This window comes from Diospyros lotus, chromosome 7 (genome assembly GCF_014633365.1).
Source record: "Diospyros lotus cultivar Yz01 chromosome 7, ASM1463336v1, whole genome shotgun sequence".
NCBI lineage: Eukaryota > Viridiplantae > Streptophyta > Magnoliopsida > Ericales > Ebenaceae > Diospyros > Diospyros lotus.
This window is the reverse complement of record NC_068344.1, coordinates 17,506,888-17,528,335: the sequence shown is the minus strand read 5'-3', so window position 1 is coordinate 17,528,335 and position 21,448 is coordinate 17,506,888. Positions and strand designations below refer to the sequence as shown.

At 36.3% G+C, this 21,448-nt stretch overlaps 2 protein-coding genes across 2 annotated transcripts in view; both read right to left on the bottom strand.

Moving 5' to 3' along the window:
• The window catches only part of LOC127806421 (ferredoxin, root R-B2-like), a 52,968-nt gene extending 40,037 nt beyond the window's left edge, over nucleotides 1-12,931 (bottom strand). Inside the window, exon 1 of the mRNA XM_052343706.1 lies at nucleotides 12,913-12,931. The gene's annotated coding sequence lies outside the window, so the exon portion shown is untranslated. The remainder of the gene's footprint in view (nucleotides 1-12,912) is intronic.
• On the bottom strand, nucleotides 5,994-15,650 carry LOC127806420 (uncharacterized). Its single transcript, XM_052343705.1, has 2 exons — nucleotides 14,715-15,650; nucleotides 5,994-6,414 (listed from the first exon to the last, which is right to left on the bottom strand). The coding sequence occupies exons 1-2, from the start codon at nucleotides 15,259-15,261 to the stop codon at nucleotides 6,182-6,184; spliced, it is 780 nt and encodes a 259-aa protein (XP_052199665.1). The 5' UTR covers nucleotides 15,262-15,650; the 3' UTR covers nucleotides 5,994-6,181.
• Between the last annotated feature and the right edge of the window lie 5,798 nt (nucleotides 15,651-21,448).

Here is a 21,448-nt window from a genome sequence, read left to right as displayed (position 1 = left end):
CGTGACACACACACCATTTTAATTTCAAATTTAACGAAGGCCCATTTCTCCAACAATCATAGAGTTTTGTTAGAAGTCTTCAAAAGCTAGTGGTTGGATCTATTGAAGATACTTACAGCATTGAATATCTGATCTCAAGCAAAGGAGTGTGTTAAGGTTTCTAGCTCCTATCAAATGCTAGGGTTAATTTAATCTTTGTTATAATGAAAGGTGTTATAAAATTGAACCCCTATACATCTCTTATTTTGTTTGTGTTTGATTTTTGATTTAACAAATTTCAAATTCAACAGAAGATTTTAAAAATCTATTAAGAACTCAAAACTTTTAAAAAATCAATCAAAACTTTAAAACCCAATTCACCCCCTTCCCCCTCTTGGGAATTTTTTATGGGCGACAATGCATATTGGGTATGTAATATTTGGTGCACACATAGGATATGGGAATAGAGAAAATGAGACACTAACACTAACAGGCATTTGCTAGAATAATAACCAATTAAGTTAGGCTTGGTGATTTGAATGTAATAGAATTAGTAATGTAATAAGTCATAAATGTACACAGTCTAAGTCTATAAAGTCAATGGTGTATATTATTCAAGTGTATGAATGTACTATTAAATGAAGTTGTACGTGTGTGACAGGTTTTCAATTATGTGGCACACTGCACAGCAATATCAATGATATAATACTCAGTTGAAATTAAGTTAGGTGTTTGAAAACTCAGGCCATGTTTTAATACTTAGTTGGTTATGTTACTTAGATAAAACATTATCTTATTTTGAAAAGAATGTTTCTCTGATAGGCTCGAAAACAAGAGTAAACCTTACCTTGAGAAATGTTTATAGTTTTCGTATGTTTAAAAATGAAGTTAACTTTTTCTTTAAAGGGGCGTTTGATATAGGAAAAATTTTAAAATTTCTGGGAATGTTAGGTTGGGAATCTGTATTCCCATGTTTGGTACAACTTTTTTATAAAAAGAATTCTGGGAAATAGGATTCCCAAGAATGATTTTTAAGTAATTTTCTCACAAAAAGATTTTCATAGGGGGGTTGGGAATCCAAGTTTCCCATGGACTTAGGAATATCTTTAACAAATAAAAAGACTAAAACACCCCTTACCCTTTTATAACCCCTTACAAACATATTATATATATTATATATATAATATATTTATATTATTTATTATAAAATATTATAAATATTAAAGTAAATATTCATATAAACATATATATTATTATGTATATATATACATACACATACATATATATACATAATGTGTAAAAAAATAACATTTTTTTATTTTCTAAAGATATTGTGGGTCCCAATATTTTATATAGTAGAAGAAATTTATCATTTTTAAATAAAAAATTAAATAAGGGTAATTTTGGAAAAAGAACATAAATTCTCAAGAATATTATATTTAAACAAAACATAGGAATGTAAGATTCTCAAAAAAGAATACTCAACATTCCAAAGAATGTTTAAATCTATCCAAACATAAAATTGCATAAATCCTAGGAATCAAATATTTCCAAGAACATTCCCAAGAATCATGAATCCTAAGAATTTAAAAATTTCTCCCGTACCAAACGCCCCCTAAGTGAAAGGTTTTGTTAATTTCAAAATAGAAGTAGAGTAATGCTATTTCTACAAGGGGATTTACAAGTGAGTTTTCTTGCGATAAATTAGAGGAATTATCTTGATAAATTGGCAATATTCTCCCATCTCCTTTCCCCTCCGCTCCTCTCTTCTCTCTTCCCTCCCCCTCTAACAATCACCTCTCGCCACTGCATCCTCCCTCTCTGTAATAGTCGGTGAGGCAACAATGTCGAGAGGAAGGCAATGAGAGGCGGTTGTTGAAGAGGAAGGGGAGAAAATGGCAAAATGGTCTTTCAATCTTCCTGTAAAACCCCCTGTACAAATAGCATTACTCATAAATATATATCATGTGTAAACCTGTGAAATAATGTCTTTTTGAAAAATATTTTGATATGAGAAGTTTGCAAAGAGATATAACTTTGATCCCAATATTTCTCATATTTAAAACTCATGAATGCTACCCTTTGATGTACTCATTGAAGATCGTCTATAAATTCTTCCTCTTTGACAGTCTTCCACTTATGTTTGTACCAATATGATTTTGCATTATCATGTTAAGCTTCTCATATCACTCAACTTAGAATCATTAGTCTATTGAGTTGTTTTGTTTGTTATTATCAAAACTTTGGTTTGCACATTTGGTTCACCTTTGTAAGGTTAAAAATTCTCTTTAATCTCCTTACTAATTAAACCTCAGCTTGTATCAATATAAAAAATGACTTTTCAATCTTCTCACTTACTAGGCCTCACCAATAACCTTGTATTAATTATTGTGTGATTAATTTCTTATCTTAATATTTCTTTACTTGCCTCCCAATCTCTCTTAGCCTTGGTTACTAGCAACTTCCCGAATTTATTGACCTTCCTATGTTCCTCCAACAAATTTGAATCAATTCTTAGGATATGTTTGATAGTATTTAGTTGAAAAAATATATATATTTTTTTCAACTTGCTTGGAAAATAAAAATCATCCCCCTACTAGATGGAATTTTTCATGAAAAAGAGGACAAATGATGTTTTAATGGTTGTACCATGGTATAACATCCCGCATCGAGCGATAGGAAGGACCGGAACAACTTATCCTGATGGACCTACGCGAACTTCCCAAGGGGGTCACCCATCTCTGGATTACCCCAGGTCAAGCACGCTTAATTTGGGAGTTCTTTGTCAACATTCAGCCCAAAAGGTATTCAGCTGGTGTTGTTTCCTTTCTTACACTATCCTCGATATATACTAACTCCTCTGGGCTCTCGGGGTATTACATTCTCCCCCCCTTAAGCACATGACGTCCTCGTCATGCGACCTTATAACCGGTCCCAGATCTCTCCCCCCTTGCATGGCTGATGTAGGATTCACCTAAGGTGCTTACACGCACCCCCATAGGGGCCTACACACACCCCTCGGGACTCAGCCTCCTCGTTGAGGTTTGCCCCACCACCGCCCCCAGAGACTCGGGGGTCGGCTTTGATACCACCTGTAACATCCCACATCGAGCGATAGGAAGAACCAGAACAACTTATCCTGATGGGCGTACGCGAACTTTCCAGTGGGTCACCCATCCCTGGATTACCCCAGGTCAAGCACGCTTAACTTGGAAGTTCTTTGCCAACATTCAGTCCAAAAGGTATCCAGTTAATGTTGTTTCCTTTCTTACACTATTCTCGATATATACTAACTCCTCTGGGCTCTCGAGGTATTACACATGAAATTTCATTCCATGAAAAATATAGTGTGTCAAACAACAAACATGAAATTCAATTTCTTGGATGGAATATTTTTCATGTATTTTTCATACTATCAAACACACGCTTAAAAAAAAATGAAATCAAATGATTTATATAATAAAACTAGACTTACTTGATTTACACAGCGAAAGTCAGATCGAATGATTGAGTTACTAGTATTAAAATGAAATCACAATAGAAGTCGTTTGTTTCCACAGCTCAAATACTTCACATACACAGAGATTTTCTTTGAACAATGAGAGTTTTTTCAGCAATTTGAGACCCGTTTTCTGCATATATTTCTACATCCTTTCTACAGTATATACAACCAATATATAAACCATGATGTACGAGCGTTTTTATCACCCATCTACCCACTTCCACCATAATTGAAAAAAATGAGATTCAACTGCAATCAACAATTGTTCCCTCACCAATTGTACCCAGTGAAGATTCGATTATAGATCTAGATCTATATTAAGGTCTAGATCTGAATTTGGAGCTAAATTCGGAGCACGTTATGAGTGGATCGACCCAAATACACAACTCGAATTTACTACACTAACTAAATACGATTGTTGCTTCAATGGCATTACTTTCCTAGTGTGTTGATAATTAAGAGAAGCATAGAAATTAAAAAGAAGTGCTAGCTTGCATGCTAACTCTTAAGGTTATGACTTCTACTTTTGGATGGAGCCTTACTTGGTCCATATGTTATGCATGAATCCGTAAGGGCTAATAGACTAAAGCCTGATTAATTTGTTTCCATTGAAATGGCCTAGAAAAAAGAAACACGAACTTATTGACAACAAGATAAGGAATACCAAATGAAAAAAAAAAAAAAGCCCCTTTACATGATGAGACCATACACAAATTTCCCTACATCTAAATGGAACAAAAAAACAATCCCTAATTGCAATACTTTGTTCTAGTTGACATGGAAAGATTAGGGAATAAATCACAGAAAGGCCTATAGCTAACACCAATTATCAAACTAGGAATGAGTCCTGGCCCATACTACCCTTAAAAACAATTATAACATTTTTGACATTTGTAATTAGAATTTGCATCATTAATGTTGTTGTTATCTTTTAAATTTTTTCATTTTTTGCTTTGCAATGGTAACACACTGAGCCTTATTCTCTTGGAGGTGATTACATGGATTTATCTTTACTTTTAATCGTATTTTTTGTAAGTCTATTATAATATATGTCATGCTTAAGAGTTTTCTATCAAACTATATTGAGATTTAAAAGGTGAAAAACAACCCATTTTCAAGGAAAAAATGCCAGAGAAGAGATGGACTCTAGAACGGAAGACCAACATAATGTTGAGTGAAATGACTTATTCTATTTGAAATATGACAAAATGGTTGTAGGAGAATTACAAAAAAAAAAATCCCAAATGAAAAACAGTCTTGGTGGTAGAATGAGGTACAAGAGAAAACAAAATTTAAGAGATCTTGCTATAAAACTTTATACAGATGTCATAACCAAGAAAATGCAGTTTTTAAAGCGAAGTTAAGGTTTATGAAGAGTTTATTTATAGAATGCAAATTCAGTAAAAATATAAGTGTGGGTGATGTTATAATAAACTTGAAAGATTAATCATTTTAAGAAAAAAAAATCAATTTAAATATTTTAAATCAATTATCTAAAAAGATTTTGTGCTATGGACATGATGCTTTAATGAATGACCTTTTGTCCTATGCAATAAAATTGGTCTTATATCTATTTATGTAGGTTTATTGTTCATATGGAGTGCATTTGAAACACTTGTGATAAATAAGATTCAGATACTTGGAAGAAAAATTGCACACTATCTATTGTTGGAGAGAACAGTAACCATTATAAGAAACATGATTTTTAAAGGTCTTCTCAAAGAGTCAATTTCTTGAACGTCTCCAAGAAGTGCTGGTATAAATCATATTAAAGTTTAAGAAACATTTGAGAACATTTTTGAGTTTTGGATCATTTTGAAAATGCAAATTTGGCTCCATATATAGCTGGGTTGTTTCCTTCTTACTGTGCTCTCAAAGGGCATTGGGACCCTTCACCTACGAATTGCATCGCACCCCTTTTGTTTTTTGCATCGTATCTCTTCGTGTTTCACTCCACCCCTTGTGTACCAGAACGCAAGATGTACAGTAGCAGTGCCCTCAACCTTGACATTGTGCCCCAAATTTTCTGCACCCCTTGGGTACCAGTGCGCAAGAGGTACGATAGCAGTGCCCTCAACCTTGACATTGTGCCCCAAATTTTCTTACTTCACTCGATAAAGAATGTGGCTATTCTGATTCTCCACTCCCTTGGTGCTTCTATTCTTGAACAGATCTGAATTTATATTTATCAATCCAAACTCTAAAGGACATTGTGGCGGTGGAGAATCCTTCAGTGAGTTGATTCACAATGTTCTTATTTCATCCCAATGTACTAAAGCTACTCTGCTAGTGAGGCTGTGCCAGAACATTGATACCAACATGCAGGTAAGATTACCAAAGTATAGTCAACCACAAAAGTGCTTGATACTCTCTGTTTTGCGAGTGTCAAGAGAGGGTCATTTTCATATGAGCCTTTACCCTTGCTTTGTAAGGAGATTGTTTTCAAACTCGATCCCATAACCTTCTAGTCACTTGTTACTACCATTGAAATCTTGGCAACATAATATGATAATGAGAGGACAACAGGATCCTCTTTCTAAATCAATTAACAAAAAACATAATGTCAACAACATGAATATATGATCCTCGTTCTGGATAAATGTCAATAAAATTCATCCTAATAGTGATAAACATGAGGATAAGAACTACTAGCAAATTGAAGTGAAAAATAGTAACTTAATATTTTCGACCTAGCTTAGCTCATTTAGATCCGGAGGCACTAGATAAAATTACAGAACTCAAACCAGTTTCTTGCTTCCTTTTTGGAGTAGATAACCGGTGCTTTGACCATTCATCCAGGGCTTTATGGTGCAGACCATTCATTCGAATGTAGGGCCGCTTTTCTCGAATTATCTTCTCGGCATTCTTCCAATCTTCTGCCACATTTAGAGATACTAACAGGGCACACATCACAGCAACACTTCGTCCATGACCTGGAGCAAGCATTTTGTGGATCAATGTAGTTGGAAGACCAAATTCACATATAAAAAACCAAAAAAAAAAAAAAAAAAAAAAGAACGAGAAAAGAACTCCAAAAACTCCCAAGTGGCTAGAAACCTTAAATAGAAAACCCAATAAATAAAATAGCAAAATTTCAAGGATAACAATTGCCTTTGCAACTCACATCCTTCTAGATCCCTGGTCAATAAAAGGTTTCCAGTTGCTCTTCGGTTAAGTGGCACTGTGGCTTTTCAATTCAAAATTTATGTCCAGGGAAATTAAAAATGAATTCAAAGGTGGTGATAGTAGTCTTGCAACAATCAGATGCTGAAATTGACACAAGTTATATGTCAAACTTTCTGAATCAGCCAGCCCAAAGGGAATTTAACATTTTTGATGACGCCAGCAGTCTACGACTCCTCTTTGGGGAAAAATTGCAGCTAACTCAGCATATTTTTGGGCTCAGTATTTGACATTTGAGTTCAAGCTCTGTCCTGCAACATCATCAGGCTGAGGCAGTTCCTACGTTACAATAACTAATCGGCCACCCAAATTGCGGCTTATTATTCCCATTAAACAAACAGTAGATAAACAATAGTCTTTGGCAGTTCAAGTTAAATATCACACTTGGTGAGAAAACTGATTCAGTGTTGCAGTGCTGTTTCTTCTAGTACACTGTATTCTAGGTTTTTGAATGAGTTATGAGCCTAACATGAATAATTTATTAGCAAAACTAAGAAAGCCACTGATTGCCGGAGTCTACAAAGGGAAATTAGCTTACTGGAGGAATGTTCTAGTAATGCAAGTTGTACTGATTCTAGAAGATTTGGAAACCATTTTTGGCGCCATATCCAAGCTAAGGCAATATAAAAAGAACTGACCCAGCCATTTGAAACTCATGGAAATAATATTGAATCAGTTCATTTCCCTCCTCAATTCTCTCTCTCTCTCTCTCTCTCTTCTCTCGGATTTTCCCGCTCAATTCTCTAATTCTCACCCTTCCCTGTCAAATTCCTGCCTAATTCTCTCTCAAATAGCAGAAAATTCCTGTCAGATATAGGATTTGACACTTTCAAGAGACACTTAGGGCGTCGGTTGAGAAAACTCTTGGAAGCATGTCGACATTGTCACAAAGGGCATCGCAGAATAGAAACTTGCATTTTCTTCTATGCACACATTTTATATAAATGTTTTATTTTTGAGGATTCTTTACTTAGGAAGTTCATCTTCTAACTTGGGTTTATCCCCTAAAATATTCAAATATTCCAGGTGAGACAAGCAGTTTAAAGGGAAATGAAGTTCTTGAAGCATAGTTTGAAAGCTTCATTATTTTATTTTACTTTTTTTTTGTGGCATGCCATATGTTGTAGATGCTATGCATGTTTTTATGTGATGAACTAGAAGCATATATAGGTTTTATTTTGGTAATATCAAAATGTATCAAGCATGCTAAACTTATTGTACAAACTAAGTTTTCATTTAAGATGTCATTTCGTTTTGGTGGAAATGGACGACTTTTATGTTCATATCTTAAATTGCAGTAACTTAAAAATTTATTATAAAGGTTTCTAAAGATTTTTGGTTGGGACACTCGAAAAGTCTCTTTTTTTCTTTTAAGTTCGATATTTCAGAACGAATAAAAAATTTAGACTCCTTACTACAAGTTACAAATAAAATTAGGTTCGGTCCATGAAAATGAGTGCACACACAAAGACCTTGCCTTGATAAACTAAACCAAGCACAAAAGTTTAGGTGGAAAGGCGAGGGCACTAGAGGTAAACCTCCTTAAGCGTCGCTTAGGAGAATAATCTCTAGTGAATTTGAGAAAAATAAATAATGAAAATTGAAGGTTGGGCGAATGCAGGTTTTGAAAGTAAGATGTAATTCGTAAGGTTGGTGAAGGGTCTTCACGAGAAACGTTTTCAAAAAAAAGAAAAGCATTTTCAAAAAAAAAATCCACAAATTATGACATGGAAATACGCTCTAAAGAGGGGTGTTTCATAATATGTTGTACACAATTTGCTTCTGTTTTGTTGTAGTTAATAAAATACAAGTAGGGTTAAATAAAGGCCTAGAACATTGAAGAGAAAAGAGTATTCTGGGTAATTACTAGTACAACTCACTATAAATAATGCAGTCCACACTAGGAAGGTTCAGAGCAGTCCATCCAAGAATCAAATCTAACACAAGACAAGCTCCCCGTACAAGGGTATAAAGAAATCTCTCTTTGTGGATGGGATCATCCTATGCAAGTAGTTTCTTTCTCTTATTCAGTCACTTACCTAGATGTCTCAAGTCCTGTCTGATTGCATGTTTTTGCCAGGTTTCCCAAGGGCAATAACAACTTTGCAGCAATAATTATATTCAAATAGAAGTATCAAAAGAGGACCCCAAAACCTTGAGGGACTCATCGACCATGAGCTCTTGACTACTAGCCCTTTTCTTGAGCAAAATCTACAATTTGTGGATCCCTGATTTGAACCAAACTATGTAACTGGGTAGTGACTATTTGTAGCTAGTTAAATTTGAGGAGCTCCATGAGCCCTACTATAGTTGCCTCTTTAGGAAAATCCCTAGTTGATTATTAACATTAATGAAGAGGAAACGCAATTACTACTTGAGATTCAAAGTCAAGAAAACAGAAGAGTTCCAGTGACATTCTTTAACAGAAAGAACTTAAATCCAACTTTAAATAAATAAAAAACAAGAGAGCATATATACAAATTCCAAGTCTTAAAAATTAATAATAATAAGAAAAGAATCCTAAAAGTTCCACCGTTTGATAGAAACCTTAAAAGATCTAAAAGCCAACAGAATAGATAGTTTCCAAAAATAATTGGTAGGATTAATTTAGCAAATTATTTAAAATGACAAGATAGTGATAAAGAGTTTCAAGGGGATAATGGTTTGTGGATTCAATACTAGTTAGATGGTTATGTGGTGATAGACCTCTCTGGCTGATGGTTTCCCAATTAACAAGAGATAAGTCAGCCAAGGTAAGCCAACTGTTTTGCTCTTTCCTTAGCTTGAATTGTTTGTCTTGCGTAACACAGACATGATTTGTAGGATTAAATCATTAACCATTACAGGATTTTATGGTATGCTCCAAAGTCATCCTTTGTCTGGGAGAAAGAGAGAGAGAGAGAGATGGGGCATAATGCCCATTAGGAGGGGAACACTTTTTCGTAGACGCATTATATGGTGCTGTGCAATACCTGAGGTATGCTTTCTTTAAAAGGTTGTAGGGAGATTGAGGGCTTCCCCAAGATGGCATTCAGTGTTTAGACTGCCTCCATGGCATTCTTACTTCTAATGAGGAGAGAAATGATGATTCACTTATGATTTATGTGCAAAAAGATGAGGGAAGCCATGGATTATCTTTTCCATCATTGCCCATAAAATGGCACAAGGTATTGGTGTAGCTGAAAAATAACACTTGTAGAATAAAACTGAGAGTAGAGCCCAGAGCCTTAGAAATAGAGAAGAACCAAGAGAGAGAGATGCACAAATATGTAAGAAGCAACGCTAGATGCAGAAAATTGAAAAAAAAAAAAAAAGAAACAAGAAAGAAAATAGCTTCAAGAAGAGTTCCAGCAAGCAATAGACAAGTAGAAGAAAGTAGAAGGGAAGTAAAGATGGTGACAAACAATATAGAACCTGTACAGGAGAAGAAAGAAAGAGAAAAGAGAGGAAAGATCTGGGCAGCAGTAGAAGGAGAAGGAAAAGGATAAGAGAAGAAAGAAGCACAAACCGGGGAAATCTAACAAGAGAAGAAAAATACAGAGAAGAAAGCATGAAGAGAGGAGGAAGAAGGGGGAGACAGAGCTCAAAGCTCTTTCAAAATATTTAACTTGCATTCGTCTTCAAAACCCTAGTCTTGGATTACATGAATAGGCCATCTTTTAAAATTCTATCAAAAACAATCTTAGTTAATATGCTTAGCAGTTAGATTTTACCATATAATCTAAGTCCTAATCACATAATCACCTAAATTCAATGACTTTATTGGCTATCTTGTAGGTAATGTTGATTTTTGTGCATTGAATGAAATTGGGATCAGTAATAAATGTTGAATATTGATTCAAAATTGCTGATTTAGTGGGTTGATTGGGTCAAAAATCTGTTTACTGATTTAGTGGATTGATTGGATCAAAATTCTGTTTATTGATTTAGTGGGTTGAGATAATTTCGTTTTTTAAATTTAAATCCAACAATAAATCTTATTTTCTTGTTATTCAATTGACATGTATTGCCTATTTAAAGGCATGATGATATGAATAAATAAAATGAGATTACAACCTTTCACATTCATGTTTTTTTTCAGCTTTTGTTCGTTAACTTGATAGCTACCAATGTCTCTAAAATTCCAACAGTGGTATCAGAGCATTCAATGATCTTAAGGGGTCTGTGAGAGAGAACCCATCAACGCCTTTTTTATTTCTATGGCTTCCACCAACACATCATCTCTTTCACTACCAGTTTTTTATGGAGAAAATTATCAAGTATGGGCGGCCAAAATGAAAGCTCATTTGAGAGGTCTCAGTTTATGGCAGTGGGTCGAAAGTGAAAGAGAGATACCTTCGCTTGGCAACAATACTACAACAATCGAAGAGGAAACGTTCTTTTAGTTGGTGAGAAGTGCACCAAGAAGAATTTTTTGGAGAGAAGTGCTCCTTGAAATTGAATTGTTTTTTTTTCAACATTTGAAGGAAGTATTGATTGTGATGAGAAGTGCATCAAGAAGTGAAGAGAAGTGCTTCACAATTGGGAGGAAATTTGGAGAGAAGTGCTCCATACAAAGTTGAAGTTTTGCAACTTTGAATCAAGGAGGAATGTTGAATATTGATTCAAAATTGCTGATTTAGTGGGTTGATTGGGTCAAAAATCTGTTTACTGATTTAGTGGATTGATTGGATCAAAATTCTGTTTATTGATTTAGTGGGTTGAGATAATTTCGTTTTTTAAATTTAAATCCAACAATAAATCTTATTTTCTTGTTATTCAATTGACATGTATTGCCTATTTAAAGGCATGATGATATGAATAAATAAAATGAGATTACAACCTTTCACATTCATGTTTTTTTTCAGCTTTGTTCGTTAACTTGATAGCTACCAATGTCTCTAAAATTCCAACAATAAACCTTCGTCCACTTTTGATCAGGCTTAGCTCGAACCTTATTATTAAAATGCATTTGGATTGCAATTTCTTTTTTGGACAATATGGAGCTTTTGGTGTGAGGTCAAGTCCTGGTAGCATTGATAAGGTTGCTTCTTTGTGAGCGGGATGTCATGGGTTTGAGTTCAGTCTTGGTAGCAATGATAAAATTGCTGCTATTTTCGTGACTGGAATGTCATAGGTTTGAGTTATGAAAACATCCTCTTGGCAAAGTAAGGTTAAGGTTGGGTACAAAGACAATCCTCCCTCCCCAACCCCCCAAAAAAAAAAAATTATAAAACAGGGACCCTCATACAATATGGACACCCCTACAGGGCATTTGGTATCAGAGAACAAGACACACAGAGAGAGAGAGAGAGAGATTTTGAAGCTGCTGGCTTTGATGCATTGGTTGAAGTGAACCATGGTTGTTTTCCTATTTTTTTTGCTTATGAGAGGAAGACCCATTTTGTATACAACCATTAATGCAAATTTTAGATGAACTATTTTTGTTGTAGATATGTAAAATATGGTTTCTATTTGCTTCCTCCTCTTTTTTATGGGGTTCACCCCTTTAAATTGATCTCTTTTTAATAATATTTAATCATAGGGGCAAGGGGGAGAAGATTGCTACCAAATAAAAGACCCCTATTGGGATAAAATTCTTGAATATCAGAGATAAACTTTGAGGGAAACTAAATAAAATAGAAATTCCTAAAATAAGGACAATTCCAGCACATTTGGCACTCCTCTAGAGACTAATTAATCCAAGATAAGAATAAAACAAGAACTCATGACCAAACAAAATTAAAATTGCATGCTGGAAACTTCTACTTTCCAAAATAGTGTTGCATTAATCTAAATTTTCTTTTTACTAGATTGTACTTGCACAAACAGAAACATCCAGTTCTTTTTAGGCTCCACACCAATGACCAAACAGATTGTACAAAATCTGCACTACCTTGATAATGTCAACTAAAAAGATATGCTTCAGGAGTAAAATTTTTGGAGCGGCAAGACTGAGACAAAACATGCCCAATGTAATTTCAAAAGTAGGAGTGACAACAAGGAATATCATAGTAAAAAGGATAGTTGATGTTTAACTGCATTAAGGGGTGAGACTCAATAAATAAAAAATGGTCTGGAATCTGGATTGCATAAAGAGGTGCCACAAGAAGATTTAAAGAGAGAAAAATTGAAGTCCATAAAACTACTCTGTGAGTTGCTATATATATTTTATAAGACACAATTCAAAGTAACAGGACAAATTTGTCTCATATTGTCCCAACATCTAGGATGCAAACAGCAAAACAGAAAAAAAAAAAAAAAAAAAAAGAGAGAGGAAGTGGCATGGCTTGGAACATTGGTAAAATGACGAACTTTGTAGAGCTGAACATACACCAGAATGTAGTAGCAATAAGATAGAACTAGCACACAAGTGTTGATCATGTGACAAAAATACCCCATGGTGCATCAAGGAATGAACTTAAACCTGAGAACACTTTATAGATAATAGGGAGGCACAAACAGTTTGGATGAAATAGTAAGGAAAGACATTTAAGTTAATAACGTAATATGGAGAAATGAGCCTGATCATGTTGGCTTTAACATTATTAGTACAATTGAAAATAGCCATGAGCACATGCCTTGGATGTGCAAATCAAAATCCCACCTGAATGACTGATTGAAACCTAACTTTGCTATTACTCAGGCCAGGGAGAACACATTCTCCCTCGAGATGTAAAAGAATTTTGTAACACAGGTGAGCTGCAACCCTAACATGACAAGCCTTTTGCACGACATTTCTAGGCAATTCTAGATCTATTGCCAAGAAAGGTTTTGGCACATTAACTTCCTCGATGTCATCCTGGTGATGACTCAGCCAGCAAGGCTACATCCCACGAAAAAACAAAGCCCCTAGTGGAAGAATGCAAAGGATCTATAGCACAAGGTTATTTGGGATCTTATGGATTGGTGGTAAGAGCTGATGACTCCTTCTCTCCTTTGCTCAAGAGACTACCCTCTAACCAAGTTGAGAGAGGAATTAAGGACACATGTCAGGCTGGTTTTGAGTGTTTTGAATTGAGGCCATAATCTCTTGAAAATCTATTCTATGATATTTTGAGTGCCTACGGTTAGCCCCATATTCCCTGAAATGTCTAGTTTATTGTTCTTGGTTGCAAACATCTTTTCTCACAGAGATAAAGACAACCTTAGAATGCTACCTCTTGTCAAATGACTTCTACTCACTCTGGATTATGGCTGGAACAAGACTTAGCAATCCCATACAACTACAAGGATAGTGGGAGACGACATGTAGTGAGATATTGTTACTCTGACCAAATTCTCTCTGCTTCCTTGGTGTTGTTTCACTCTCTACGTCTTTCCCTCCAAAGGCCTTATGTCACATTATTCACTTTGTCTATTCCCCAATTAAAAGGTACAAGGTCAGGGACAACAACCAAACTAATATGTTGCATCAAAATGCAAAGATAGATGTTCTTAACTTAAACACCCATATGATTTGATTTGAAATATACTCCTGGATTTGAACATACCAACTTCGATGCAATATTTCAGTTATGATTCACATAAAGGGCTACATTGAGAGTAGAGTGGAAGCATTTCAAGGGTAGAAAAGGGCTACCTATCGCCATATTGAAACTACTACCCCAAGAGCCGCTGAACATGCCATTTAGAATGAACTAGCCTAAGCAAAACCAAAGCAAACAGTGCTTCTGTCACTAGAGTAACAGCCAAACTAGGACAAGAAACAAGGGCTACGGCTATAGAAGCATAAGCTGTGCAACAGTGCTGATTCACAAGGCTGATTTCATGCGTTGCATCATCATCAGTCCTTAGGGTTTAATGAAGTATGCAAGAATAACCATCCAACTTTATTTAGTGATTAGACATGGACCAGATTTAGGCTTCTCCATGGCCTTCCTCAAAGGGCCAGTAATGCATTCACCTAGAGAAAAATTTTCACTGACGGATATACTACATATTACCAAATTAAATAATCTATCAAGAAATTCGGATAGAGCATATAAACACAAGGATCAGAAACAAGTACTTGAAAACCAAGTTCCCTTAAATCTTAAAACAAGAAACTAGGAGAAAGTTCAAATCATACCATATGCACAGTGACAAAAGATTGGTATCTTCTGAGCTCTCTTCCTACAAGCCCACTGAACCGCGGATTCAATTTCGCCCGGCTGCGGTGCGCCCGTATCCCAAGTAGGAATGCACAAATACGAATGCCCTCCTGATACTTCAAACTTCCTTGGCAATTCACAAGTGCAATCAATAATAGCAGGTTTACCCGGAGGCAATTTTTCAGGTGAATAAGGCCATCCTCCAACAAACAAACCCTCGTAAACTTCACTGTAAGGAGCCTCTCCACTCACCAATCTTCGCAATGCCGAGAAAAGCCGGACAAAATACAGATATGGACTGAAGATGATCAGTGACCAAATGGGAAACGTCCCGTCTGAGTTCTTAGCCAAAAGCATGGGAAGATTAATTGAAGGATGAGCAGCAATTGAAACCAACATAGACACCAAAGATGCATATAACAAGGGCAGTGGCAAGAATTTGAAGCCAAGGCTTCTGAGATAAGCAAATGCCAAGAAGAGAACTGTTGCCTTTATGCCGATCAGGGCAGATAAGCCAAAACCCATGTTGTTCTTGAAGCAAAGTACAAGATACACAGAAAGGACCTTGTTCAAACTTGATAATCGCCAAGAAGATTGCTCTGGTATGAGGAATTCGAAGCAATTCCGAGTTGGGTCTCTATTGTTCGGCCGGTGAGTCCGGTTGGGTGTCGTTAACTCTGCTGCATCTAACAATTGCTAATACTTGTACAAGAGAAACCCAAACCCCAAGATCCGGGAATTAACTAAAAATCAGAAGATCAGTGTAATCCCAAGGAGATAGCTGGATCGAACGAACTCTCTGACAGTATCATCATTTTATACAGACATATATATATATATATATATCCGTGCCTTTGTGTTTCATCGGACGTGGATTCGTTCGTTTGCTAGGATTCCCCTGGCCATCGTAGCCAAGTTTCGTATCAATAGCCAATAGCCAATTTTATCAATACTTTTATATAAAAATTTAAAGAATTTAAATTTATTATATTCTTATTATTGTCTAAAATATTTCTCATATAATAATCTTATTAAATTTTAAAAAAACATAACATAGTTAAAATATTCAAAATTATTTTACATCAAAATTTTATAAATAAACTGTATATATAAACAGTGCATATATATAAATTGTATATGTATATATGTATACATGAATTATATATATATATACAATGCTGAATTGTACGTGATATAATTTATTTCATTAAATTAATTAAACTCAAATTATTATATCTGATGATGCGGAGCCGATCACCTTCTTCTGTCTCAGACCAAGTACCTGCAAAAGGGGTAGGGATTTGCTCCCCGTGATCCCTCCGACGCTCAAGTCAGTTCATAGGGTTTTTGAGGAGTATAATAGTAATGGAAAAATAATATATGAATCCCTTCAGAGTCAGATCCCATACCTGTAGAGCCTGTCCTCTATTTATAGATGTCCCGTGGCCTTTCCCTTAGGAGATAAGATATATTTCAAAATGGGAGGTTGATCCCCTTTCCATGGGGAGAAAAGATAATCTTCCCTAATAGAGATAATTCTTGGGATATTTAAAGATATCATTGGTTGACTTAATCTTCTTCTTTATCTCTTTCCAGTTCAAAATCATAATAAAGATTATAAAGATAAGCGTAGCTCCTAAGTCTTGACACGTGGCGATCGCATATTGGTCTTTACTGGCACACATGGCTCCGAGTTAATGGTAATCTCCCAGGGGTAGTACAGTAAAATTGCCCCCTGTAAATATTCCCTCATCACTTGCCCCCCACTCCTTGAGCTGATCGAGTAAGGAGGTTGGGCAGCTGAAGGAGTAGTTGTCACTGTTTTTCTGAGCCTCTGTAAAAAAATTCTGCTAAAAATTTGGGTTAGCAGTCTCGGATGTTGAATTCGCTTCTTAAGTCTCCCGGTGCCTTTTCAGTCTTCCCATGCAAAGGGTGATTAGGTCGCTCGAGGTGATAGTGACGTTCGAGAATTTTCCTTATCTTCGAGGCCGCTGGCCGAGGCTGTGTGCCTTGTCTTCGGGGGCCACTGGCCGAGGCTATAGTGGCCGAGGCCGCGTGCCTGATCTTTGGGGGCCGCTGGCCGAGGCTGCGTGCCTCGTCTTCGGAGGCCGTTGGCTGAGGCTGTAGGGGCCGAGGCCGCTTGCCTTATCTTCGGGGCCGTTTGGCCGAAGCTGCAGTGGCCGAGGCTGCGTGCCTTTTAGTCTTCGTTTGGCGAAGGTTCGTAGCCTCCGAACTGATGCCTTTTAGTCTTCGTTTGGCGAAGGTTCGTAGCCTCCGAACTGATGCCTTTTGGTCTTCATCTGGCAGAGGTTCGTAGCCTCCGAACTGGCGCCTTAATTAGTAGGGGCGGTCCCCTTTGGTCTTCATTTGGCGGAGGTTCGTAGCCTCCGAACTGGTGCCTTAATTAGTAGGGGTGGTCCCCTTTGGTCTTCATTTGGCGGAGGTTCGTAACCTCCGAACTGATGCCTTTTGGTCTTCATTTGGCGGAGGTTCGTAGCCTCCGAACTGGTACCTTAATTAGTAGGGGTGGTCCCCTTTGGTCTTCATTTGGTGGAGTTTCATAGCCTCCGAACTGATGCCTTAATTAGTAGGGGTGGTCCCCTTTGGTCTTCATTTGGCGGAGGTTCGTAGCCTCCGAACTGGTGCCTTAATTAGTAGGGGTGGTCCCCTTTGGTCTTCATTTGGCGAAGGTTCGTAGCCTTCGAACTGGTGCCTTAATTAGTAGGGGTGGTCCCCTTTGGTCTTCGGTGGTCGAGGTTCAAAGCCTCGAAGTCGTTCCTTAATTATTAGGGGTGGTCCCCTTTGATTTTGAGTTGTCAAGAGTTCGAGGATCATAAGTGATCATTTGTTTTTGAGTGTTCGGGGGTTCGGGGCCCCCCGAGGATCATATCTGATCCTTTGTTTTTGAGCGTTCGGGGGTTCGAGGCCCCCCGAGGATCATATCTGATCCTTTGTTTTTGAGCGTTCGGGGGTTCGAGGCCCCCCGAGGATCATATCTGATCCTTTGTTTTTGAGTGTTCGGGGGTTCGAGGCCCCCCGAGAATCATATCTGATCCTTTGTTTTTGCGTTGTCGAGGCATTTCAGACTCTCGATCTTCATGTGCACATGCTGGCTTGGATTGTAGTTGATGACGGGATTTTAAAGAATATCCATATTTTATTTTCGGCGAAATGCCTACTTCCATAATCCGAAATAACATCCATATTTTGTTTTCACGGTTCGGCTTGATGCCTACGTCCGCAATCAGAGATAATGTTCATATTTCGCCTTCGCGGTTCGGTCTTGATGCCTATGTCCATATTCCGAAATAATGCTCGTATTTTGTTTTCGCTGTTCGGCGAAATGCCTACGTCCGCAATCCAAAATAATATTCATATTTTATTTTCGCGGTTCGGCGAAATGCCTACGTCCGCGATAGCCATCTCTACCGCCTTGTCATGCAAAGATGCATCCTACTAACCATTGGCCATCTCTTTGAGGGTTCGGAGCTAGCCCAATTTGGCCCTTGCTGCTGTCATGGAATAAAACCCCCATGGGTAGAAAAAGATGCTATGCTTATTCGAAAAGCCCTTTATTGACGTTGTAGCCCAAAAGATAGGCCAGAAAAATATAATGTATACAGCATGAACAAAATCAAGCTTCATCATCTTGAGGTTTTTGACCTCAACAAGTGGAATTAATAAGCAACGATGATAAACAAACACGTAGACTCAATGGATTAGAAAAATTAGCAGTACCTTGCTGCCATGAAACTTCATCCATTGATTCTGCTTGTCTTTTTTTCCTAGCCTCTAAAAGGTTTTATTTTAACATAAAGCCGCATAGGATGGCAAAATCAAGCCTCATAGGATCTATAAAATAAGATGAACATCTTATTTCTCCTGGATTACCGCTCCCAATTTCTTCTTCCATTTTTTCGGAAGCCGTTAATGAGGTCACATAAGAGCCAAGCTTATGGGAAAACAGCAAAAATTGACACATACAAAAATTGATCTTTACACACATAAATTAATAGTTGATACGCATAGTGCCTCCAGCTATTTTTTTTCTTTTTATGTAACAGTGATCGATGTATAAATATTAAACCAGGGAGCATACCGTTAATGAGGCCACATACGTGAAACCTTTTCTTTCCCACTCAATCTGATTGTGCTTCGAGTGGCTTGAGATTATACTTGGCAGACAAAAAGAAAAACGAGTGCCCCACGGTGGGCGCCAATTGATGATGCGGAGCCGATCACCTTCTTCTGTCTCAGACCAAGTACCTGCAAAAGGGGTAGGGACTTGCTCCCCGTGATCCCTCCGACGCTCAAGTCAGTTCATAGGGTTTTTGAGGAGTATAATAGTAATGGAAAAATAATATATGAATCCCTTCAGAGTCAGATCTCATACCTGTAGAGCCTGTCCTCTATTTATAGATGTCCCGTGGCCTTTCCCTTAGGAGATAAGATATATTTCAAAATGGGAGGTTGATCCCCTTTCCATGGGGAGAAAAGATAATCTTCCCTAATAGAGATAATTCTTGGGATATTTAAAGATATCATTGGTTGACTTAATCTTCTTCTTTATCTCTTTCCAGTTCAAAATCATAATAAAGATTATAAAGATAAGCGTAGCTCCTAAGTCTTGACACGTGGCGATCGCATATTGGTCTTTACTGGCACACATGGCTCCGAGTTAATGGTAATCTCCCAGGGGTAGTACAGTAAAATTGCCCCCCTGTAAATATTCCCTCATCAATATCTTATGTCAAAGAATACCTTTTATGGTTCTTATTGTTGCGTTGCAATGAAAACTCAACAATATAGACGGAGGTAACTCTTTCAACAACACAAAAAAATCCTAATTTAGTGTTAAAGATGATATAATAATATGATTAGAAATATAAAAAAAGATGAAAGACACTTTGATCTTTCAATAAATTGTGTTTTAAGTAATATAATTCATTTGCAAATTATACCAAACTTGATGGAATTTACTTTGGCTTTGATCAATTCCATTGAATTCAATTCCATAACTTTTTTTAATTCCAATCCCAAATATTTGAAATTGAAAATGAATTCCACAAAATAAATGGGGGTGTTAGGCCTTTTTTTTTAAGGATAAGATACACTAATTACTCTTAAAGTTTGATATAATTATAGATAGCACATCTAATTTGGAAAACAATAAACCTGCAATTAAATTTAAAATTTATTATGTCCAATGCCCTTCTTGCTAGCCAAAAATAGTTTAAAATTTTTAAAATGTCAAAAATACCCTCTCCATTACAAACTCTTTTCCCTTATCTCTCTCCCTTTCTTCCCAAATGTCACAATTGACGGAGTTTGTTTGATTGAACCTCAATAATGAGGCATGCACCAAGCATGAGTAGTAATTGACCCCACTATAATTTTTCTTTTTCTAAAATAACAAGAAATGAGAAGAAAAAGAGAAGGAGAAAGAAAATAAATGGGACCAAATTATATAAAATAGACATTTTACCTGTGCAATTTTTCAAATTAGAAGTAATGTTTTTATAATTATGTCAAATCTTATGGGTGATTACTACTGATATAATGACCCGATAATGGGTTGAGAATATTTTGGTATTTTAGAATTAATTTTATGTGTGGGATGCTTTGGGCATAAGTGATGTAAATGATTAAAACGTTTAATGTGTTGATCAAGTTGAAAATTTAATGAGGTACATGTGTGTTGGTATTTTGGAATTAATTTTATGTGTGGGATGCCTGGGGCATAAATGATGTAAATGATTAAAACGTATAATGTGTTGATCAAGTTGAAAATTTAATGAGGTACATGTGTGTTGGTATTTTGGAATTAATTTTATGTGTGGGATGCCTGGGGCATAAATGATGTAAATGATTAAAACGTATAATGTGTTGATCAAGTTGAAAATTTAATGAGGTACATGTGTGTTGGTATTTTGGAATTAATTTTATGTGTGGGATGCCTGGGGCATAAATGATGTAAATGATTAAAACGTTTAATGTGTTGATCAAGTTGAAAATTTAATGAGGTACATGTGTGTTGGTATTTTGGAATTAATTTTATGTGTGGGATGCCTGGGGCATAAATGATGTAAATGATTAAAATGTTTAATGTGTTGATCAAGTTGAAAATTTAATGAGGTACATGTGTGTTGGCATTTTGGAATTAATTTTATGTGTGGGATGCCTGGGGCATAAATGATGTAAATGATTAAAATGTTTAATGTGTTGATCAAGTTGAAAATTTAATGAGGTACATGTGTGTTGGTATTTTGGAATTAATTTTATGTGTGGGATGCCTGGGACATAAATGATGTAAATGATTAAAATGTTTAATGTGTTGATCAAGTTGAAAATTTAATGAGGTACATGTGTGTTGGTATTTTGGAATTAATTTTATGTGTGGGATGCCTGGGGCATAAATGATGTAAATGATTAAAACGTTTAATGTGTTGATCAAGTTGAAAATTTAATGAGGTACATGTGTGTTGGTATTTTGGAATTAATTTTATGTGTGGGATGCCTGGGGCATAAATGATGTAAATGATTAAAATGTTTAATGTGTTGATCAAGTTGAAAATTTAATGAGGTACATGTGTGTTGGTATTTTGGAATTAATTTTATGTGTGGGATGCCTGGGACATAAATGATGTAAATGATTAAAACGTTTAATGTGTTGATCAAGTTGAAAATTTAATGAGGTAGATATGTGTGTGTG